This window comes from Anarhichas minor, unplaced genomic scaffold (genome assembly GCF_050575085.1).
Source record: "Anarhichas minor isolate MPS153535 unplaced genomic scaffold, ASM5057508v1 ptg000014l, whole genome shotgun sequence".
In the NCBI taxonomy this organism is placed as follows: domain Eukaryota; kingdom Metazoa; phylum Chordata; class Actinopteri; order Perciformes; family Anarhichadidae; genus Anarhichas; species Anarhichas minor.
In genome coordinates this window covers 8,222,201-8,247,053 of record NW_027466460.1, presented here as the reverse complement: position 1 = coordinate 8,247,053, position 24,853 = coordinate 8,222,201, and the positions used below count along the sequence as shown (strand labels likewise).

General features: G+C 39.1%; 2 protein-coding genes across 7 annotated transcripts; both read left to right on the top strand.

Moving 5' to 3' along the window:
* The first annotated feature begins 3,969 nt into the window (after positions 1 to 3,969).
* Positions 3,970 to 13,328, top strand: LOC142949594 (polyunsaturated fatty acid lipoxygenase ALOX15B-like). Of its 6 annotated transcripts, none has more exons than XR_012954052.1 (16): positions 4,121 to 4,166; positions 4,252 to 4,429; positions 4,772 to 4,976; positions 5,125 to 5,206; positions 5,449 to 5,571; positions 5,672 to 5,775; positions 5,997 to 6,163; positions 7,964 to 8,107; positions 8,583 to 8,786; positions 8,979 to 9,065; positions 9,174 to 9,343; positions 9,781 to 9,902; positions 10,046 to 10,146; positions 10,850 to 11,020; positions 11,191 to 11,428; positions 11,995 to 13,328. XR_012954052.1 is itself a non-coding variant. In XM_076091324.1 (15 exons), the coding sequence occupies exons 2-15, from the start codon at positions 4,271 to 4,273 to the stop codon at positions 11,368 to 11,370; spliced, it is 2,019 nt and encodes a 672-aa protein (XP_075947439.1). In that variant the 5' UTR covers positions 3,970 to 4,112; positions 4,252 to 4,270; the 3' UTR covers positions 11,371 to 11,901. The 6 variants fall into 6 exon arrangements, 2 of the variants coding, with proteins under 2 accessions (XP_075947439.1, XP_075947438.1); XR_012954050.1 differs by having other exon boundaries at positions 11,949 to 13,328; XR_012954051.1 differs by having other exon boundaries at positions 11,191 to 11,437.
* A 2,024-nt stretch (positions 13,329 to 15,352) lies between these two features.
* On the top strand, positions 15,353 to 24,323 carry LOC142949596 (polyunsaturated fatty acid lipoxygenase ALOX15B-like). Its single transcript, XM_076091327.1, has 15 exons — positions 15,353 to 15,509; positions 15,644 to 15,821; positions 16,174 to 16,378; positions 16,534 to 16,612; positions 16,859 to 16,981; positions 17,080 to 17,183; positions 18,219 to 18,385; positions 18,555 to 18,698; positions 19,174 to 19,377; positions 19,570 to 19,656; positions 19,764 to 19,933; positions 21,276 to 21,397; positions 21,543 to 21,643; positions 22,141 to 22,311; positions 22,482 to 24,323. The coding sequence occupies exons 2-15, from the start codon at positions 15,669 to 15,671 to the stop codon at positions 22,659 to 22,661; spliced, it is 2,010 nt and encodes a 669-aa protein (XP_075947442.1). The 5' UTR covers positions 15,353 to 15,509; positions 15,644 to 15,668; the 3' UTR covers positions 22,662 to 24,323.
* The last annotated feature ends 530 nt before the right edge of the window (positions 24,324 to 24,853 follow it).

Here is a 24,853-nt window from a genome sequence, read left to right as displayed (position 1 = left end):
CCCCACAATATTTGGTTGACACACCTAAAACGTGGTGTCATTTCTTTATCTGAAGAGCAGCTTCAAGCCACAGTTGGACACCTCTGACCTTTGACATTTAACCAGGCCATGTAAGCAGGAGTTTGCTCACACAGCGTTAAAGCAAGGTTACAGTAGTTCCACATTTTCAACCAGTTCTTATTTTCTTTTTAGTCTAGACCTTTATAATTTGCTTTAGTTCATTTTCAGATTACTAAAAATAATAGTACTGCTTATTTCATTTTTGAAACAAAAACCTTTTTCCTCTTCCCTTCCTTACGTTTTATCCTTCACAATAAAAGCCCCAGATACATACACTGGAACACTGCTTCCTATAGAGCTCTTAAAGTAACATAATAGCTTAGATACCTCCCCTCCTCAGGACTTTACATTTTCACTGAACTACGAGAGAGCGAGAGAAAGATAATTAAATAAATAACTGCCTATTTCGAGCACGAGGGCACAATTTTCTTTTAATTAGTTCTTCATTGCCGTAGCAACAACAAACGCAGAGATGAACGTATAGACGCTCATCAATAGGCCGCAGCATTCTTCTTTTGCTGTCTATGGTTTACTGCTACCAATGGCCTGGACTTCTATAAACGGGCGTCCCCGTGACAAATTTCATTTCACAATGTAAAAGCGAGATTACACTTCTTTTGCAAAACAGGAAGGTGCTTCAAATAGAGAAGTGGCTAGTGCGTTGACAGAGAGGTCACCCCACGTTACGCTTCTTGGAAACTTAGTGTAGGCGCTGTCTGAAACAACAGCATAACCAACGAAAGCATTCCTGGAGGACAGGTCACGTGAGGTGGACCCGACCATATAGAGAATGAGGTCTGGGTTGGTGAGGGGAGTTTCAGAGAGGTCAGGGCGGTGCTCTGGTCCTGGTAGGAGAGATGCAGGGTTAAGTACATTACAAAGTTTTACAGTGATCTTCGGCATATCGAGCAAGAATGTGTAATAACGGAGCCATCTAGTGGCTGACAAATGGAAGGTTTTCTGTTCGTGGAGAATCAAGGAGACAGCATGAGGTACAAGCAGTGTAACGTGAGCATAACCGACGATATCTCTAGAGGCTAACAAGGCTTTTTCAGCTGCAGCCACAGCACGGACGCATCGCAGAAGGCCTGCTGCAACTGGATCTAATTTAGCTGAGAAATAGGCAACAAGACGGAGTCGAACACCGTGTTTTTAGAGGAGAACGGACATCATGCAACCGTTGCGCTCGTCAACAGCCTGAGTAAAAGGTCGAGTTGGGTCGGGAAGGTGCTTCAAATAGAGAAGTAGTGCGTTGACAGAGAGGTCACCCCACGTTACGCTTCATGGAAACTTAGCTTAACTTAACATGCAGAACTATTTACCCGTACTCAGAGAGAAGTGGCTAGTGCGTTGACAGAGAGGTCACCCCACATTACGCTTCTTGGAAACTTAGCGTAGGCGACAAAAGGGTCTTAACACCAAAACTGTTAAGCAGTATCACAAAAACTATAAGACCTGATTATCAACATTTAATAAGTATAATGGACATTTTTCCCATTACACTCGACCCTTTTTATCATCTTTTAATAACACAATAATATGAAAAATGTTTGCAATTAAGAATTTACAACGACATCTCTGCTTACATCACGTTAAAAAATGCACAAGGATTCAAGTTGAACACATTGAGAACAGTAAACAACACATAGTGCCTCTGAGACCAGATAGTCCTGGCTGCGTAAACGGGTGCCGTGGTTGCACAGTGGTTATTTAGGTCTATACCTAGGTAGCTCTTGGATCGCCTGATTGACAAAATGGCAGCCGTTATCGCTTGACAGTTTCGTTGGGATGCCCCAGCAGGGAATAATTTCTTGGAGCAGTGCTTTAGCTACTACTGTGGCTGTTTGTTTGGAGGTGGGGAAAACTTCGACCCATTTAGACCACATGTCTACAACAACTAAACAGTATTTCTTACATTCTGATGGTGTTAGCTCAATGAAATCCATCATCATGTCTTCAAATGGCCTTGTAGGAGGTGAATGCGCTGCCTGTTGAGAAACTTGAACTGGTCTGCCTACGTTATGTGTTGCACATATGATGCCGGCTTGACTGTTTTTGTGCATAGGCTGAAAAACCTTTAGTAAACCAATGTGTGGTTACAATATCCACAATCCCCCCTTTTGTCACGTGGTCTCGATCATGTGATAATTTAGCATGAGGATGGAACTGTTTCGGGTAAACCAGTGTAGTACAGGAGGAGAGTGACACAGGGGGAGACGGGCTGCCACTTTAGCAGCAGCATCCGCTCTGGCGTTTCCTCTTGACACTGTGTCTGTGGCCCGTGTATCTGCTGCACATTTGCATGTAACAATGGCAGAGGGGAGCAAAATGGCATCCAAGAGCTGATTCATTTTTTTCATGGTGGGGGATGGGTTTACCGTCTGATTTTAGGAATTTACGATGGCGCCATAGGCACCAAAATCGTGAACAACGGCAAATGCATAACGTGAGTCTGTATAAATGGTGTCGCTTTTACCTACTGCTGCTTTGCATGCTTCTGTTAGAGCAACCAGTTCAGCAGCCTGGGCAGAGTAATGATGAGGAAGAGAACCTGACACGAGGTTGGCGCTGTCTGAAGCAACAGCATAACCAACAAAAGCATTCCTAGAGGACAGGTCACGTGAGGTGGACCCGACCATATAGAGAATGAGGTCTGGGTTGGTGAGGGGAGTTTCAGAGAGGTCAGGGCGGTCCTCTGGTCCTGGTAGGAGAGATGCAGGGTTAAGTACATTACAAAGTTTTACAGTGATCTTCGGCATATCGAAGTGTGATAACGAAGCCATCTAGTGGCTGACAAATGCAAAGTTTTCTGTTCGTGGAGAATCAAGGAGACAGCATGAGGTACAAGCATTGTAACGTGAGCGTAACCGACGATATCTCTAGAGGCTAACAAGGCTTTTTCAGCTGCAGCCACAGCACGGACGCATCGCAGAAGGCCTGCTGCAACTGGATCTAATTTAGCTGAGAAATAGGCAACAAGACGGAGTCGAACACCGTGTTTTTAGAGGAGAACGGACATCATGCAACCGTTGCGCTCGTCAACAGCCTGAGTAAAAGGTCGAGTTGGGTCGGGAAAGCCCAGTGTCGGTGCAGATTGCAGGGCTAGTTTTAAGTCATTGAAAGCTTGTTCAGCTTCTGATGTTCAGGTCTGTTTGTCATGTGAGGAGAGGCCTTTGCCGTGCATTAGAGCTCAGAGGGGAGCTTCCACAGGAGCATAATTGCAAAGGCAAGACCTGCAATAGGAGCACATACCTAGAAATGACATAAGTTGCTTTTTAGTCAGAGGCTTAGGTAGGTCAATGATGGCAGAAACGTGGTCTCTGGAAAGCGTTTTCCCTTCACCAGAAATGTCATGTCCCAAAAAGGTAATATGCTCTTTGACATATTACAATTTAGACAGGCTGACTTTGTGGCCTTCAGAGGCCAGGTGTTGGAGCAGGATTTTACATTTTTCACTAGAAAGAGAGAGAGATAGAGAGAGAGAGAGATAGATATGTCTATATGTCTATATGTCTATATGTCTATTTCGGGCGCAAGGGCACAATTTTCTTTTCATTTCTTCTTCATTGCCAGGCTGGTCACTATTTGCTGTCACTATTTGCTGTCTACTGGCGTCCCGCTACCAATGGACTGGATTTCTATATACGGGCATACCGTGACAAATTTAATTTCACAATTTAAAAGCTAGATTTCATGAAGTCCTTTCAGTAAAAAAAAAACATTTTCACCGACTATTTGAAGACAATCAAATGTTCACGTCTAGACCATATTTCACTGGGATTTGAAATGTTGACTTTCAATTGAGAAGTGTTTATGTGGTTTCCTTGTATGTCTTTTCAACGGAAAACATTTCGCTGACTCAGAAGTCCTTCTCAGAATCTTATCTGCTCCAGACTGCTGGAGTGTTATACTATCACTATTGGAGAGATCAGTTCCTGAAAGAAGTTGATTGCATCAGATTGAGTCAGACATTTCAGCTTTATAAACTCTCGGTGGACGTCCCCTACAACTTAAATCAAGAGAGCAGTTAATCACAGGAGCATCTTGGTCAGGTAAGAGAGACGCTTCATGAAATTATTTTTAAAAGATAAGACTGTAATAGATTGGTGAGAACAAACATTTAATGTTAGTTATATCTTTTGGCAATGCCATTTTCATTGTGATTCATGGTTATTTTTCTCTCCCCACCAGGATTCCTCTGCTTGCCAGTATGAAATTGGTGAATTATATCGTGACCGTGGCCACTGGCGATCTCGACTTTGCCGGCACTTTTCACAATGTCTATATTAAGCTGGTGGGCACAGATGGAGCGAGCAAACGCACCTGGCTCGAGAGCCTCAAAGGGCCTTTATCCTTCATGAGTGGAGCAGTAAGTCTGAAATATCTTTCTCTAAATGTATAACACTCTTCTTCAACTTCAGATTATTGAATTGAATATCAATTTAGAGAAGCTGATGTAAACCCTCGTCAACTCAGACTGTGCAGCAACAGGATATGTGCTGCTCTGTAACTCTTTAACTTACGGCCTCAAAGGTGACCAAAGCAACAAAAAAAGTAGTCCACATAAGCTTAAAAAAATTATTATATTTTTGCATTGAATAAATGTTATATTCTCCATCCTTCTACATTCAGTATTGCATGCTAACTATCGGAATGTTACAGTTCACTTCTTGGTTATCAAATATGCAACCCATTTCTGTCATTACTCCAGGTGGCCAGTTTTACCGTGTCCTGCTCCGTCTCCATTGGAAAGCTGATCCTGATTGAGATAGATAAACAGCCTCACTTAATCTCCTTTGAAAACTCTTGGTTCCCTGCCAAGGTGGAAGTGAAATCCCCTGAGGGTGACACCTACAACTTTCCCATCCACCGCTGGATCACTGACAGTGAGGGGCACCTCTTCAGAGAGGGAACAGGTTTGTGTGAATTAGACTTGTCATCTTGTACGCTGTTCACTGACCACAGAAGACATAAAAGAAGGAAATGCTGGTCTATAAGGAGGCTGGAGTAACCAACTCGCTGTATTTATCAACAATTTAAAACCTTGTTATTTCTTTCTTCAAGCTCTGGGAATCTTTGAAGACAACCATCATCTTGGCAAGTACAGTCGGGATCAGGAGCTGAAGCAGCGAGAGGAAGACTATCGGTGAGCAATCAGAGCTTATACATTATTTTTAACTTCATGCACCCCAAAACTAACATTCATCAACGCCCTTTTGGGTGACAATTAACCACCATATGACATTGTTACACCTGCCAGGGTTTATTGAAATGATTTTGCAAAATTGAAGTCGAGTATATTATGCTTACATATTAAATTATTAAAACTGCTTATACACTGGTACCTTTGCAAAGTTCTCCAATACTCAGCTCTTCTCTATTTACCAGTTGGGATGTGTATGTAGAGGGAATACCCCACTGCATGAGGTCAGAGGGCCCTTTGGATCTGCCTGATGAGGTCCAGTTCTCCTTCACCAAGTCAACAGAGTTTCTTTTCACTGCAGCCACTGGGTGAGGTCTTCAATCCTGTCAGATATCTATGTAACTGTACCTGCCTATGAACATGATTTAAGGCATAATAATAAAGCTAATTTATGCTTTTATTTTTTAGGCTAGTTGAGCTGCAACTGAAGGGACTTTCTGACTGCACAAAGAACTGGCCTAATATTGATGCTATCCATCGGGTGTTCTGCTGCAAACGGACTGACATGTCAGGTACTATCAGGTACTATTTATTACTTGGCTTAATAAACAGGGAAAAAATGTCACAGAAGGAATCTTTTAACAGTATTTAATTGCATACAATCAAGACTTTGAAGCAACTATAAACAGTGTCCAACCATGTCTGTGTAACACATAAGCTGATAACTGTGATATAGAAAGCTTTTCTAGTACAAAGTTTAAAACTCAATGGTCAACTCTGCTTTTTCTTTCAGAATATGTCCAGAAACATTGGAAGGAGGACGCTTTCTTTGGCTACCAGTTTCTAAACGGTGTCAACCCCATGTTGATCCAACGTTGTTCAGTCCTGCCCAACAACTTTCCTGTCAGTGATGACATGGTCTCCTTCGGTGGTCAGTGTAGCTTGGCAGGTGAAATGGAGGTGAATGTCTTGACTTTGATTGATCTTAGAGTCATATTTTGTTCCATGACATGTTCAATTTGAAAATGCATGTTGCACTTACGTTCATTTAGTATAATTGTTGGAATGCTGATTCAGCATTCCAACTACTGTTCTTTGAATCTTTAAACAACTTATTATATTTCTTCCGTACTTTTTTCGGCATCCATCTACTTCTGCATACTTTCAGCTACAGAAACCGTTCAGGTATCAAAATATTTAGCTCTTTCAGCACATTTTTGCTATGACTTTTCTTGTTTCTATCTCTTATGCTTTTTGAAATATTAAGCAATATTCATATTTATTTTACAATGATTCTCTATGAAACAAATCCCCTAATCTACTGAAACTTCTTCAACTTCGAAAGCCTAAAAGTTCCGCATACTGTAACGTCATGAGAGATCACTAGGGCCGGCTAGGGTGGGGTGGTGCGAGGGAACTAACAAAAACAGACAAAAATCAAAGGTTCTCAGAATAAGGTCACGTTTTATTGTTATTCTGCTCGGCAACTCAGGGAAGGCTCTTTATCAAAAAATCCAAAACAAAGCGTCCAAGCGGAGGTAATGGTTCGTTAAGCAGAACAGTATTAGACAAAAAACTAAACTTAGAGTGTCCTCGGCTTTTTACCGACAACCGGGTCTTCTTCCTTTCAGATCCTCTTCACTCTGGTTCGGAAGTTTACTTTGTGTTGTTCTCGGTGCTCCTTCACACCGTGTGCTCTCTCCCCTCCTCCTGCAGCCCTTAAGTCCGGCCTCAATCAGGTGGCTTAAACACCTACACCTGGGTTAGTGGTGAGACCTTCTGGGAGCTGTAGTTGTTGCCTCAGCGGCCATCTTGTGGTGTGGCTGCTGATCCTTAAAGGGGAAGTAACACCCATCTACCACCTGGCCCCGGGTGATGCCACAATAATTTCAGCTACGGACACTAACTATTAGTTCACTATTAGTTCATAAACTATTAGTGTATGATTCAGCTTTTTGATATCTTTTTTTAAAACTATCACAGCTTATGTTTAATGCATTTTTTCAGACCTTTTCTGACTTTATAATGGGTGTGTATTGCACAGCTCAGAGCGTGTGATGTCATCGCCCAGAGTGGAGAGGAGCTTCAGAAGCTTGTGAATTTTTTATTTTTTTTTGCCAGAATTTTTACTCTTCTTGCATCATGTTTTGGTCAAAATGTAGCTAATCTTGTCCTGGTCGTAGACATATTACTATGGAATCGAACAGATTTACACATTTGGCCACAGCAGCCTAATAGTGAGAGGAATTTCAACTATCTGGTCGATAGAGACCCATGTTAATTCTGACTCCAAAAAGATCTTGCACAGAAAACCATACCCCATCTCTAGATCGACACGAAAGCCACCTTTTTTTGCATAATTGTCACATTATCTGTTCATCAAGTGGTCCTTACTCTCACGGTCTGAAATTGAGGCAATAGGAGCTACGGTTTCTTGAATTTTGAAGTATAGTTGGACAGGTGAGCCTCAGCTTCAACTCCATGTTGTTTCCAAAATAACAGTAGTTATTGTAACTAATACTACTGTTATTTTTATGTCATTCTGTTATTTGAATTACAAAACCATTGTAGTTCAATGCTTTTGGGCTTTAACATTTTTCAGGCAGTTTCACATTTTTGTATTTTCAACAAGGCTTTGCGATTCATCTTAGCTTTCAGTTTTCTAGCGCATTTTCTGCAGGAAATGTGTCTTCCAGTTAATATTCACACTGTATGCATATGAGTCAAATTATTTCTCATCCTCACTAAAATTAAATACAGAAAGGAAACATATTCCTGTGTGACTACAAGCGTTTGGATGGGCTGAAAACAAACATCATCAACGGGAAGAAGCAGTACTTGATGGCTCCCCTCGTCCTGCTTCACAAAACACCTGATGATCAGCTGATGCCAATTGCTATTCAGGTGAGATTAACACTCAAATATCTTATTGTAGTGATGACTCTTCCAGGACGGACAGACATGCAACACTATAGATGTCATATGTACAGAGAACACAGAAATACCTTTAGTTAAATTACACAAATATAATGCAAACATACAGTATATGAATAATGTGGATCAGAGAAAAAACATTATATAAAGTCTTTTCATTGCAATTGCCAGATTGCCTCCCTTTTCCTTTGGCCAAAAACATGAGAATTTAGGCATTAGATCATTGAAGTCAGGTTTCTGTTCTGAAGTTGACCCTGTGCTCTGACATGGGAGTCAAAGAAATTATGAATTTGCTCTTAGAGATCAACAGAGTATCTAACTGAAAAGCAGATGGAACCTAAAGTAAACATACAACAATTTCAGAAAATCCTTTAACGTTATTGACCACTACTGGTAATATATTGAATGGATTGAATTAACCACACCTCCCTTCCTTCTCCTGCAGCTGAAGCAGATTCCAGCAGATGATAATCCCATCTTCTTTCCTTCTGACTCTGAGTACGACTGGTTGACGGCCAAGATTTTTGTGAGAAGTGCAGATTTCAACGAGTATGAACTCAACGTTCACCTGCTGCGCACTCATTTGCTGGCTGAAGTTTTTGCAGTGTCACTGCTGCGCAACATGCCCATGGTGCATCCGCTGTACAAGGTAACTGAAAGGGAGAATACTGAACTTTTACTGGAGTTGTCATTTATTCAAGTTGCTGATTTTTGTGTCTTCCAAAGATCATGAATCATAATGTTAGTGTGTATATATTTTAAAAAATGTGACACGGCTGAATGGTATAGAAGCATCAAGATGTGTGCTTTGAAGTTAACCGAGTTTTCCTCTTTCTCTCAGCTCCTTGTACCTCACACTCGCTACACTCTACAGATCAACAACTTAGCTCGACGTCTTCTAATATCTGAGACTGGAGCTTTCACTATGGTACAAAAAGACAAACACCTAAATACCTAAACATTTTTTTAAAATCTTCAGTGTCATGTACATTATTTATCTTTAACTATAATCCTTACATATTTAAATTTCTCCTAGTTTGCAGCTTCTGGTGGAGAGGGTATGAGGACTCTCCTGAAGAGATCACTGTCCTCAGTGACCTACCGCTCCCTCTGCATACCAGACGACATTGCTGAGCGTGGGCTGGAGCATGTACCGAACTTCTACTACAGGGATGATGGACTCAAGCTTTGGGATATCATCCACAGGTAGTACAGGTGTCCTGGTATTGGAAAACAAGAGCTTTAAATCCTCCCTCTCTACTAGCTTTTATTATCTTATGTAACTCAGTTGGTTTCTCATAAAGCTGCAACATGTGTAAGGTTTTTCCCTTCTTTTACCCTTTACAAACAGTTTCTTTACATAATTTCTTTCATGTTAATGCAATTTGATGATATCGATATTCTCATTCTCAACAAGAGAGACAATGGGCAAGTTTCAGAAAATGTCATATTATTTCTTTAAAGTTGTTTGATCTACTGAGTTGAATAAGCTATTGCACCAAATTCTTAAAAAGAGCAGAACTGATCATTCCGATGGCCTTAAATTGTCTTACAAAATAATGTCTTACTACTGCAGTGTGGATTTAAAAAAACATAATTCAACTAGGAATGTGTTTAACAGAACTTATCCACATTTGTCAAAGGTATGTGAATGGAGTGCTGAGCTTCTACTACAAGAATGACTCTGAGGTCCAGAAAGACTCTGAACTGCAGAAATGGATTTCGGACATTTTTGAACATGGATTCCTTTCTCAAGCCGGCACAGGTGGGCTTAAAGACAGGCTCAGTCTTAATGATGATGAATGTGCACATTTATGAACCATTATATGATCTTACTGCAAACAGAAGTCAAACTTAAATGTTGTCCACCAGACATCTTGAATGCAGTTTATTCCCTCTAATTGTCAGGAATTCCAGAGATCTTCACCACCGTGGCTGAGTTGGTCAAGTTTGTCACCATGGTGATCTTCACCTGCTCAGGACAGCACTCGGCTGTGAACACTGGACAGGTAAGGTCTTTCAATTCAGTTATAATTATGCTATATTTGTGGAATGGGTTCATGAGGTTTTTACTGTTAGCAAGTCTAACATAAACAAGAGTCTACAGCCATGCTAGCAGGACTGTGAGGCTGCACTTTGGCACGGCGATGCTTTGAGCTGTAAACAACAAATGCTAACATACTAGCAATGGCAACGCTAACATGCTAACTTTTAGCAGGTATAATGTTCATGAAATAACAATATTCGTTTAACATGTTAACAATGCGAGCATCAGCAAGCTTTTTCTAATCAGCAGAAAACACAAAGTACAGCTGAGGCTGGTAGGAATGTCATTAGTTTTGAAGGTATTTGGTCATAAGACAGAGTATTGGACAAATAAAAACTTTGATCTGATATATGAAAAGTCATAGGATCACCAACGTTATTACAGTTCGTCCTGAGGTAAACATAAATGTCTGAACCAAATTTAATGATGATCCAGCTGAACGTTCTCGAGACATTCCTCTGAAAGCCAAGAATGTTCTCCTCATGTCGGCACTAGAGTTAAAATCAGTGGATCACCAAAGTCATTAGGATTCATCCTCTGGGGACCATGAATGTCTTTGTTCCAATCCAATATTTCAGTGTGGACCAAAGTAGTAGACAGACTGATACATGGCGTAGCTTCAAACTGTATTAATCAATAATCTGTCAATCATTCATTCTTCACAGTTTGACTACGCTGGCTGGATGCCCAACAATCCCCTCACCCTACAACGACCTCCACCAACCACAAAGGGGACAACAAGTGAGGCCACGATGATGAAGACATTCCCTGATGTCAACGCAACGGTTCAGATACTTGCCACCGTGTGGCTACTCAGCAGGCAGTCCACTGACTCTGTAAGTGCCCAAGTCTTTAATCACATAACTTAAATTCATGTTCAACTTGTTTTAAGTTTAGGTCATTCAAGTCCCGCCAACTAAAACTGTACATTACTGTATATTGCCAAAAGTCTGTTTTTAAACATTCTAAACATTTATTTTTTTAAATGTATCATTAATGTCATCAGGTCTTTCTTGGCCAGTACCCAGAGGAGCATTTTAGTGAGAAGATGCCCTGCAAGCTGATAAAGCATTTTCAAGGAGAGCTTCAAGTGTTAAGTGCAATCATCAATGCCAGAAACAATATTCTGGAGGTCCCATACACATACCTGGATCCAAAGGTGGTAGAAAATAGTGTGGCCATTTGAATATCTGAAGGTGTGACCTCCACAGATGTTGGCCAAATTCAGCTTGCTATTAACAAAAGTGAGAAAGGTAAGAACTGCCTGTTCTGTTTTTTAGTGGAAAGAAACACTGCATGTGATCGTTGTAGGATTGATTTAACTGAAGTAAAAATGTACCGTTTTAAATCATAAGCCACACCTTACATTTTCTTCGTTCGTCAATACAGTAGAGATAATCAAAATACAGTTGCAAAGGTGTCAATTTGCTTTACTTTTGCTTTCTAAACACAAGAATGATTTTATCTGTTAATTTTTCTGGGACAACTCTACAGCATATGTGTTGTGTTGTAGCCATTCACTGCTAATTCATCTACAGCCAGTTGTCTTTGTGAGCTTATTTGTTCTGTGCCAATTGATAGAGAGCAATAAATATATATTTTTTGTGAGAAATAACTATAGCTCTGTGTCATCAACAGACACAACTTTTAATCAAGCTTCTTTCAGTGAACTGCATGTGCTAAAGAAATACAATTAAACATGGTGCATATAAACATATGCTTGAGTCAACATTTTCTGTGTCTTGCCCCACCTCTCTTTGAAAGCTGGTGTAGATTGAGGTGACAAAAAAGTCTCTCGCTCTGTTCCCAGAAGACACCTGGTTTCCCTGCAATCTAAAAGTACAGTCCCCGGAGGGAGTCATCTACAACTTTTCTATCTACCACCGTGTCACCGACAGCGAGGTACAACTGTTCAGATATGCAACAGGTTTTGTGAAACTGTACTTGCCTATTACATTATATCTTGCTGTTTACACTTTTACTGTCCCCCAAACATACAAGAGAAGAAATGGCTAATTTTTAATCCTATCTTTTCCTTAGCTCTAAGAATCTTTGATGATAATCATCATGTAGGCAAGTACAGTAGAGTGAAGGAGGTGAAGCTAAGAGTCCCAACCCAATATGTAAATATTGGCAGAACCAGCCCAAATACATGTCCCCAACTGTCCCCAAAATGTAAGGTTGTCTAAAAAAAGAATTTCTGTCCAACATTTCTACAAGGTTCTCTGTCAAATAAAGGCAACAGTCTGTTATATTGCAAAGAGTTATTGTAACAGTTAAAGGTCAAACCCTGACAATAGTTTCTTCCAAAGTCCACATCAGTACTGTACAATATTTAATTTGTGACTGGCCTGTTACACTTCATTTTTCATCTTGCCAAAATGTGAAAATTCTATTTGATCTAAAATTCCAGACAGACAGACGACACTGTGTGACAAAAAACATTTAGATGGAGTAAAAACAAATGTCATCAATGGGAAGAAGCAGTACTGGATGTCTCCCCTTGTCTTGCTCCATAATACCCCTGATGATAAGCTGATGCTGATTGCTATTCAGGGGAGACTGACCTACAAATATACACAATATTAGAGTTAAACATGTGATGGCACAGAGTTTGTTTAAAGAAAGATAGATAGATAGCTAGATAGATACTTTATTAATCCCGGAAGGGGACATTTTTTCGCTACAGCAGCATTTATGGTAAGAGGTAAGCAATACAAATAACAGTATAAAATATAAAAATATAAAATGCACAATATATACAATGAAATAGAATCAAATTAATATTAACTAACTAAACAATAGTGCAACGATTTAACCAAACAAACAACAGTGTAACGGTGTTATAGTTGTGTGATTGATTTGGCCAGAGGTTGTTGAACAAGGTTATTGGATTTATGGCCTTATTTGAAATATTTTAACATGAGTCTTTTCTTTATAGCACCATCAGTACTCCTTCCTTAAATTTTAGTGTGGGCCTACCAACCATGTTTTGCTTTATACACTTGAAACTACTGGATATTCCTAAATATAGCTTTGGTTATGTTATGCATGGATATCTATTTTACAACATATTATTTTGTTTTTGGTGAGCAAGAGCACACAAGAGAGAAAAACAAAAAATAAATCTACACCTAATAATAATGCTACTGGTCCTGAGTCGGTTCATTTGTGTCCCTTGTGTCAGACACAACTAGTGTATGAAAGTCTTTTTAGTTCCCAGGTGCCCAAGAAGTTATGTGTTTTACATATTAAGGAGACACAAGTTACTGAGCCAAGTTCTGTGGGCTGTTTTGAAATGTAGGCATCTCTGCTGGGACTGGCTTCTACCGTCACCAAATACTGTTTATGTGGTAGTGGGCGTGGTCTGTGCTCAGCTGCAGGGGAGAGATCTGTGGGAGTGGTTCAGGTTATTTGGTTAATTGGCACAGCTGTAACCTGTTGCTAATTATCCCTCATTCACATACACTAACCATGGCACTGTTCCACTGAACCACTCCCACAGATCTCTCCCCTGCAGACAGGCACAGACCACGCCTACTACCACAGTTTGGAAAGTCTAAGTGATAAGCAGCACAATAAACAAGCTTCCTTCACAATTTGAAAGAACTCAAAGAGACAGCAGAAACAGTGGTTTACATTTTAATAAGCAGAATAATAATCTAATCCAACCCCAAGCAAAGAGTAGAACAACTCTATATTGGGGGTTGTTAACAAGGCTTCTTGCATGTTGTCCCTCATGTTTTAATGTATTTCATGCTGATATGCTGTGTTGCTGCAGGAGGCATTTCCAGGAAGGGGAGGTCAAACTGTTTTGCCATTTTTATTTGCTATGTGACATGAGTGTTCCTGAAGGATGTCAAAGTAATGATACAAAATTGTAGAAAGAGCAACAATATGTCAGATAGTGGTCTGAAACTTAATTAGAATTTGTCACAATGCTTTAGTTTAAAATATTTAATTCAAGCAGAGTTCTACTTTTCTTAAAGGTTTGTGAAGGGAGTGCATGGCCACTACTACGAGGCAGGCATTTTATAATTGATCTGCATAATACAGTGCATTCTTTAGAAAACAAGGTTTCTTCTTGATTAATCTAAATATATAAATGATTGCTGTTTTGATAAAGACTCGTGACTGAGTTGGTCAAGTTTGTAACAATGGTGAGGTTCACTTGATCAGGCCAGCACAGGACAGGTGCATCGTTGCAATCTATCACTTCTGTAGGTAAAAACAAAACAAAAAATGAATTGTTTCAATTTGTTTATCTCTTTGTTTGGAATCATTTTTAATGCAAACGAATGAGTTATATCATAGAGCACTCACAAAAATCATGAATGCTATTGATATAATATTGATATTTGATATGGTTTATGCATAATTCTTTTTCATATTTTTGATCTGATGTGTTCATTCATCACAGTATGACTATGGTGGCTGCTCAACACAGTAACACAACACTGTAAACAGATTTAACAATCCAAGCATTTTAGCAACAGTTCCGTTAGCTCAGTCTAGTTATTAGTGGGCTTTATATTTTCAGAAACAATATATAACTTCATCAGCTACCAAAGATACAAATCTTAAACTAGCCTGCACTGGTTGACTCATCACTCTAGACCATATTTCACTGGGATTTGAAATGTTGACTTTCAACTGAGAAATGTTGATGTGGTTTCTTTGTAAACATCTAAAATAAAGATATAATATTATTAGCACAATGTAGAGGATGAAACATTGTTGTATTGCAAATCCCGTTAAAATCTGGTCTTAACGTGAAGGTTCAATCAACGTCTTCAAATAGTTGGTGAAAAAATGTAACATTTGAACAAATTTTAAACATCTTTTCAATAGTGGCCATAGTCGTCTTTTTTTTTTAACAAATGTTTTTTATTGTCTTTTCCACAATACACAAACACAAGACAGAACAAGGCACATCAAAAGGTACACATAGGCACTTGGAGATATTTCAAATAAAGATATCAATGGCATGTTTTGTTGTTGGGCGTTACTGACTGTTTCTCAGCAGAAACAAAAAATAAAAATAACAGTAGAGGGTGACAGATATGTACATGCACAGATAGATACATATTATACCCCACAAATAGAATGCTCCCACATTACCTGATGTGACCAGTGGGACATAGTCGTCTTTTGAACGTCTTTTAAACGGAAAAAAACTTGCTGGGGAGTGTCAACTTCTCTAGAATCTTATCTGCCCCAGACATATGATTAGAGTCATAGATATTTGAGCTTTATAAACTCTCGGTGGACGTCCCCTACAACTTACATCAAGACAGCAGTTCATCACAGGAGCATCTTGGTCAGGTAAGAGAGACGCTCAAGAAATTATTTTTAAAAGAGTAGACTGTAATAGATTGGTGAGAAAAAACAATTAATGTTAGTTCTTATATCTTTTGCCAATGTCATTTTCATGGTTATTATTTTTCTCTCCCCACCAGGATTCCTCTGCTTGCCAGTGTGAAAATGGTGAATTATATAGTGACCGTGGCCACTGGCGATCTCTCCACTGCCAGCACTTTTAACAATGTCCATATTAAGCTGGTGGGCAAAGATGGAGAGAGCAAACGCACCTGGCTCAAAAGCCCCAAAGGGGCTATAAACTTCATCAGAGGAGCAGTAAGTCTGAAATATCCTTCTCTAAATGTATATCACTCTTCTTCAACTTCAGATTATTGAATTGAATATCAATTTAGAGAAGCTGATGTAAACCCTCGTCAACTCACACTGTGCAGCAACAGGATATGTGCTGCTCTGTAACTCTTTAACTTGCGGCTTGAAATGTGACCAAAGCAACAAAAAAAGTCCACATATTGAGCTCCAAATGAATGTTATTATATTTTATATTCATGCATTGAATAAATGTTATTTTGTCCATCCTTCTACATTCAGTATTGTATGCTAACTATTGGAATGTTACAGTTCACTTCTTGGTTATCAAATACGCAACCCATTTCTGTCATTACTCCAGGTGGCCAGTTTTACTGTGTCCTGCCCCGTCTCCATTGGAAAGCTGGTCCTGATTGAGATAGATAAACAGCCTCTCCCACTCTTCCATGAAGACACTTGGTTCCCTGCCAAGGTGGGAGTGATATCCCCTGAGAAAGTCGCCTACAACTTTCCCATCTACCGCTGGATCACTGACAATGAAGTGCACCGCTTCAGAGAGGGAACAGGTTTGTGTGAATTAGACTTGTCAGACATCCTGTACGCTGTTCACTGACCACAGAAGACATAAAAGAAGGAAATGCTGGTCTATAAGGAGGCTGGAGTAACCAACTCGCTGTATTTATCAACGATTTAAAACCTTGTTGTAATTTCTTTCTTCAAGCTCTGAGAATTGAAGACGACCATTTTCTTGGCAAGTACAGTCGGGAGCAGGAGCTGAAGCAGCGAAAGGAAGACTATCGGTGAGCAATCAGAGCTTATACACTTTTTAACTTTAAACACCCCAAAACTAACATTCATCAACGCCCTTTTGGGTGAAAATTAACCACCATATGACACTGTTACACCTGCCAGGGTTTATTGAAATGTATTTTGCAATATTGAAGTCAAGTTGAGTATATTATGCTTACATATTAAATTAAAACTGCTTATTCACTGGTATCTCATGTGCAAAGTTCCTCATTACTCAGTGCTTCTCTATTTACCAGTTGGGATGTGTATGTAGAGGGAGTACCCCACTGCATGAAGGCAAAGCTCCCTCTTTCTCTGCCTTTAGAGGTCAAGTTCTCCTTCACCAAGAAAACAGAGTTTCGCTTCACAGCAAAAAATAGGTGAGGTCTTCAATTCTGTCAGATATCTGTAACTGTACCAGCCTATGAAAATGATTCAAGGCATAATAATAAAGTTAATTTATGCTTTTATTTTCTAGCCTGGAAATGCTGGAACTGAACAAACTTTCTGACTCTACGGAGAACTGGCCTGATATGGATGCTATCGATCGGGTGTTCTGCTGCCACCAGACTGACATATCAGGTACTATCATGGTAGTTTTATGAAGTACTTGGGTAACACTTTATAATAACTACACACTATGAAGCATTAGTTAAGTATGAATAAATACTTAATCCATCATTTATAAAGCATTGTTCCTACATTAACACTCAATAGAATGCAATTCATAACAGTTATAAATGTTTTATTCTTGATTAATAAGCTCGTCTATTATGTGTTTCATGATTGTGTTTTCATACTTTAGAAATGATGGATTGCCCATTTGTAAATTAAGTATTATATATATTACAAACCAACTATTAAGGAGTTGTAGATGATTAATACGATCATTTTATAAAGTGTAAGTAAATGATTAAGAAAGTATTTAGATGTACATTATTCATCCATTTATATATATATATATATAATGATTTATGATTAGGGACTATGTTAATATATGCTTTATAAACGCATATTAATACTGCAATTCATGGTTAATTCATGATTAATTAAGGTAGTTACTACTCATTAGTAAAGTGTTTTGCGTGACTTCATCTAAAGTGATGACTATTTATGCCTTACAAAGCATTTATAAATGACTTTGAAAGGCCATCACTGCCTCAAAACACAGTTTTTCAACAGAAGAGGCAAATAGACACAACACAAAGTGATCAAGAACATATCAATATTTATTGCAAGATGCAAACTATATACTGTTAAATACAAACCTCTCAGCCATTAATTCATGTAAGAAACAAACAAACAAAGACATTCTCCTTCAGGAGAACATGGCTGGATATAAAACATTTCTAAATATACGACTGGAGCTAACCAGGAGCTTTGCATATTAGTTTACATTTACTTATTTAATTATTCATTTTAACCAATTGCATACAATTAAGACTTTGAAGCAACTATAAACAGTGTCCAACCATGTCTGTGACTGCAGTCTGTGCAACACATTGTTTGCCATTTTCCAGTTTCACATACAGTGTAGAGTGAAGCTGATAACTGTGATAGAGGAAGTTTTTCTAGCACAAAGTTTATAACTCAATGAAGTTTAACTTTTTTTTCTAGCATATGTCCAGGATCATTGGAAGGAGGATGCTTTCTTTGGCTACCAGTTTCTAAACGGTCTGAACCCCATGTTGATCCAACGTTGTTCAGTCCTGCCCAATAACTTTCCTGTCAGTGATGACATGGTCTCCCTCGGTGGTCAGCGTACCTTGGCAGATGAAATGAAGGTGAATGTCTTGACTTTGATTGATCTTAGAGTCATATTTTGCTTCATGACATGTTCAATTTGAAAAAGCATGTTGCACTTACATTCACTAACGTTTACTTTGTATGATTAATATTCACACTGTATGCATGTGAATACAATTTTAAACTGAAAAAAAAAGTTTTAAACAGGAAGGCAACATATTCCTGTGTGACTACAAGCGTTTGGATGGGCTGAAAACAAGTATCATCAACGGGAAGAAGCAGTACTTGATGGCTCCCCTCGTCCTGCTTCACAAAACACCTGATGATCAGCTGATGCCAATTGCTATTCAGGTGAGATTAACACTCAAATATCTTATTGTAGTGATGACTCTACCAGGACGGACAGACATGCAACACTATAGATGACATATGTACAGAGAAGACAGAATTACCTTTAGTTAAATTACACAAATAGAGTGAAAACATACAGTATATGAATAATGTGGATCAGAGAAAAAACATTATATAAAGTCTTTTCATTGCAATTGCCAGATTGCCTCCCTTTTCCCTCGGCCAAAAACATGAGAATTTAGGCATTAGATCATTGAAGTCGGGATTCTGTTCTCAAGTTGACCCTGTGCTCTGACATGGGAGTCAAAGAAATTATGAATTTGCTCTTAGAGATCAACAGAGTATCTAACTGAAAAGCAGATGAAACCTAAAGTAAACATACAACAATTTCAGAGAATCCTTTAACGTTATTGACCACTACTGGTAATATATTGAATGGATTGAATTAACGACACCTCCCTTCCTTCTCCTGCAGCTGAAGCAGATTCCAGCAGATGATAATCCCATCTTCTTTCCTACTGACTCTGAGTACGACTGGTTGACAGCCAAGATTTTTGTGAGAAGTGCAGATTTCAACGAGCATGAACTCAACGTTCACCTGCTGCGCACTCATTTGCTGGCTGAAGTTTTTGCAGTGTCACTGCTGCGCAACATGCCCATGGTGCATCCGCTGTACAAGGTAACTGAAAGGGAGAATACTGAACTTTTACTGGCGTTGTAATTTTTTCAAGTTGCTGATTTTTGTGTCTTCCAAAGATGATGAATCATAATGTTAGTGTGCATATATTTTCAAAAATGTGACGCTGCTGAATGGTATAGAAGCATCAAGATATGTGCTTTGAAGTTCACAGAGTTTTCCTCTTTCTCTTAGCTCCTTGTACCTCACACTCGCTACACTCTACACATCAACATCTTGGCTCGACGTCTTCTGATATCTAAGATTGGAGATTTCACTAGGGTACGAAAAGACAAACATCTAAATATCTAAACATCTTTTTACATTTTCAGTGTCATGTACATTATTTAACTCTAACTATAATCCTTACATATTTGAATGTCTCCTAGTTTGCAGCTTCTGGTGGAGAGGGTGTGGAGACACTCCTGAAGGAGTCACTGTCCAAAGTGACCTACAGCTCCCTCTGCATACCAGATGACATTGCTGAGCGTGGGCTGGAGGATGTACCGAACTTCTACTACAGGGATGATGGACTCAAGCTTTGGGATATCATCCACAGGTAGTACAGGTGTCCTGGTATTGGAAAACAAGAGCTCTAAATCCTGCCTTCCCTACTAGCTAGCTTTTATTATCTTATGTAACTCAGTTGGTTTCTCATAAAGCTGCAACATGTGTAAGGTTTTTCCCTTCTTTTGCCCTTTACGAACAGTTTCTTTGCATAATGTTAGCAGTTAGTCCATTTATCTTGAAACATATCCTCCATAGCAGTCACCAGAGGCACTGCTGCAAGTTCGACGAACAATGCCTTAAAATATGACAATTCAGTAAATGAGTGATCTGCCTCTTAATTGAGTAGATTGGCAGTTGGTTGTAAAATTTTCTGAATGAACCAGCTTGAACTACTTTGATTGAGAACTTCTGCGAGATTAGAGAAGGGGCGTCCCTACCCTTCAACATTTAAGGCTTCAGTTTCAATAAAAAGCAATCATTAGTGTGGTTGACACAAAGACAGGTGATGTCTGAATGTAATAACTTGTATTATGACAGAGGGCACTGTAATGGAGTTACAGAATATGAAATATACATTTATTTTCAGGTTAATTAAAAGGAATAAATCAACACATACAGAAATACAAGTTTTTAATTTCTCTCCAAGAGTTGGCCAAGAGATGAGAAGATCAAAACCACTCTCATGTTTGTGTGTTAAGTATGAAGCTACAATGAAGAGGTGATTATCCAAGCTCAGCACAAAGACTGGAAGATCTCTCAAAATATCAAAGAATGGGCCTCCCAACGCCTGTAAAGCACCTCCAACATTTTATATTGTTTGTTTAATCCTGGTTATTTGTCGTCACTGTGAGGTTGCCAGAGAGCCAGATGACTCCAGGAAGTCCCTGCACCTGGCAACTGTTTACCAAGAATAAAATGCGGCATGTCACTAATTTATTTCCTGCTTTGGTATAGTTTAAATTAAATGAATACAATGTGTTAATTAATACAATTTAGAGGTGCTGGTAGGTATATTTTTTGTAAACATAAAGCTAGCCAGGCTAACTGTTTCCAGTCTTTATGCTAAGCTAAGCTGATTGCCACCAGGTTGTAGAGCTATACTTAACGCACAGATATGAGAGTGATATTGATATTCTCATCTCACTCTCAACAAGAGAGACAATGGGCAAGTTTCAGAAAATGTCACATTATTTCTTTAAAAATTGTTTGATCTACTGTGTTGAATAAGCTATTACACCAAATTCTTAAAAAGAACAGAACTGATCGTTCTAAAGAGATGGCCTTAAATTGTCTTACAAAAGAATGTCTTACTACTGCAGTGTTTATTAAAAAAACAAAAACATAATTCAACTGGAAATGTGTTTAACAGAACTTATCCACATTTGTCAAAGGTTTGTGAAGGGAGTGCTGAGCTTCTACTACAAGAATGACACTGAGGTCCAGAAAGACTCTGAACTGCAGAAGTGGATGTTGGACATTTTTGAACATGGATTCCTTTCCCAAGCCGGCACAGGTGGGCTTAAAGACAAGATACATCTTAATGATGATGATGAATGTGCACATTTATGAACCATTATATGATCTTAATGCAAACAGAAGTCAAACTTAAATTGTATCTTCCAGACATCTAAATGCAGTTTATTACCTCTAATTGTCAGGAATTCCAGAGATCTTCACCACCGTGGCTGAGTTGGTCAAGTTTGTCACCATGGTGATCTTCACCTGCTCAGGACAGCACTCAGCTGTGAATGCTGGACAGGTACGGTCTTTTAATTCAGTTATAATAATGTTCTTTTTGTGGAATGGGTTCATGAGGTTTTTACTGTTAGCAAGTCTAACATAAACAAGAGTATACAGCCATGCTAGCAGGACTGTGAGGCTGCACTTTGGCACGGTGATGCTTTGAGCTATAAACAATAAAAACAATAAATTTGATCTGATAGATCAAATCATAGGATCACCAAAGTTATTACAATTCGTCCGGAGGTAAACATGAATGTCTGAACCAAATTGAATGATGATCCAGCTGAAAGTTCTCGAGACATTCCTCTGAGAACCAAGAATGTTCTCCTCATGTCGGCGCTAGAGGAAAAATCAGTGGATCACCAAAGTCATTAGGATTCATCCTCTGGGGACCATGAATGTCTTTGTTCCAATCCAATATTTCAGTGTGGACCAAAGTAGTAGACGGACTGACACATGGCATAGCTTCAAACTGTATTAATCAGTCATCTGTCAATCATTCATTCTTCACAGTATGACTACGCTGGCTGGATGCCCAACAATCCCCTCACCCTACAACGTCCTCCACCAACCACAAAGGGGACAACAAGTGAGGCCACGATGCTGGAGACATTCCCTGATGTCAACGCAACGGTTCAGATACTTGCCACCGTGTGGCTACTCAGCAGCCAGTCCACTGACTCTGTAAGTGCCCAAGTCTTTAATCACATAAATTAAATTCATATTCAAGTTGTTTTAAGTTTAGGTCATTTGAGTCCCGCCAACTGAAACTGTACATTACTGTATATTGCCAAAAGTCTGTTTTAAAACATTCTAAACATTTCTTTTTTTAAATGTATCATTAATGTCATCAGGTCTTTCTTGGCCAGTACCCAGAGGAGCTTTTTAGTGAGAAGATGCCCTGCAAGCTGATGGAGGATTTTCAAGGAGAGCTTCAAGTGTTAAGTGAGGAGATCACAGACAGAAACAAGAATATGGATGTCCCATACACATACCTGGATCCAAAGGTGATAGAAAATAGTGTTAGCACTTGAATATTAGAAGGTGTGACCTCCACAGATGTTGGCCAAATTCAACACTGCGTGTGATTGTTGTATGCTGATTGATTTAACTGAAGTAAAAATGTACTGTTTTTTAATCATAAGCCACATCTTACATTTGCTTTTGCTTTTTCAACACAAGAATGATTTTATCTGTTATTTTTTCTGGGACAACTCTACAGCATATGTGTTGTGTTGTAGCCATTTGTTACAGGACCAAGAATGACACGAAGCTCACTCTAGTGCAACACATTTAATTACCTGCAAATATATGAAAATACATCAGGTCAGGTCAGAAGCGCTCTCTGTTCTGATTACACTTTGCTCATCATGTACTGACGGCTTTCTTCTGCTCTACTTACGTTAGCTACTCTATAACAAATATAACTCAGCAAACATTTCACTTTCATTGCCAACTCAGATAAAATGCCATAAACACATTACTTTCCATACCAGTCTAAATTCTCTTTTCACATGATTTCTCACAGAAATGATAATAAAGAAGCATCAACAGTGAATACTGACTGAACTCTTATTTTGTAAAAGATATAGCTTAAAACATTCTCATCTGACCCCGTGGCTTTGGAGGGATAGCATGTGGTATTAATAACATAAGCTAATACGTTAGCATGCTAGCAGCGATTAGCAATCAAATAGCAGTACATGTAATTAGCTCTCCAGCCTGACACTGGCTCATTCCTTAACTACGTTGCTATAACCATTCCCTCAATTCAGATGAAACTAACTTCAGCTCTCATAGAACCGTACTGTCTTTTAGATTAGCGTTAGTCAGCAGAAGTATTTCAATGACCTCCGCCATTTTAACAATAGAAGCATGAAAAAAACTCATTACCGACTACAATCAAATGTCTGCATTTTACAGTTACTAAGGCTTCTCAAGTGAATACAGATGTTATATCTAACATGTTTCTGTTTAAAGTCAGTTGACCTGTAAATATATGAAAATACATGTCAGCAGGGGCGTTTCTAGGATTCAAAGAAAGAGGGGGGCTTAGCCCCAAGAAGAGTGGCATGTTTGCATGCGTAGCGCGAGGCAATTTTTTTTGGGGCCCATTTGGGGCTGCGGATATCCATTGTTTCAGACAGTTCATAGATTGGTTCAATCATAAAGAGTGTGATATTGCTCTGCAGTTTTGCTTGCATTCAGTATATGATAACACAAGAGACAGAATTTCAGGGTCATAGTGAAATTTGACAGCACAAATATGAACTTTTCTCAATAAAGAGAGAGAAATACCAGAAGACACCTCGTTTCCCTGCAATGTAAAACTACAGTCCCCGGAGGGAGTCATCTACAAAAAAAGTCGCTAAATTGGCAACACTGGCTGAACCACAGGGGTCCTGGGGAGTATTTGGCTCTCGGCCAATTAGATTGCAGTGTTGCATTGCGTGACGAGTTCACACCTTGATGTGAACTTTTCTTAGTGGGGGTTTGGTCTTTATCAAACTCGAATCAGGATAAACCCTTTGCTCGGCAAAAAGGAAGGCCTGATGTTCTTTGTCTCAAAGCACATAGCGAGGCCACATGGTCAGGTCCCAACATCTGTGACTCTGTTTGTTTTTAGTTGACTCTGTTAGTATTCATTGAATCATGTTTGATGACTTGTACACAATAAATAATTTTTCTATATCTTATCCTGTAATGAATTCTTAAAGACAGAGAGCTTAAGATACTTTTGATTTCTCACAAGGAAATACATTAATTTCCACCACAGTTGACTCATCACAACTTTTGCTCCGACAGATCAGCCTTGTGCTGTGCTTGTCTTGTGTCATATTGTCTATGAAACTCAGTGGTGATAGGATTCTGATGTTCTGATAATTATCGATGTACTCAACCCAATGATGATGTAACTTTGTTAATAATGAAACCAGATTAAAATGGATTATCTCTCTGGGAACTTTGAGACTTTCATGTAAAAAGAACACAAGATCCGCCTGCCCATCTATTTTTTTATCTTATCAAGCCGGGGTTGTGATTGAAACAGAGTGAGCAGAATAAACAATGGGATCATTTCTCAACAAAGCCATCCTGCTACCATGTGATGTATACCGCCTGTGTATTTATTTTACCTGGAGGCTTCCCTCCATTTAGTTTACCCACAGCTAATAATGGCAGCTCATGACATCAAAGAGTGGTGCTGGATTTTACTTGGTTGAAAATA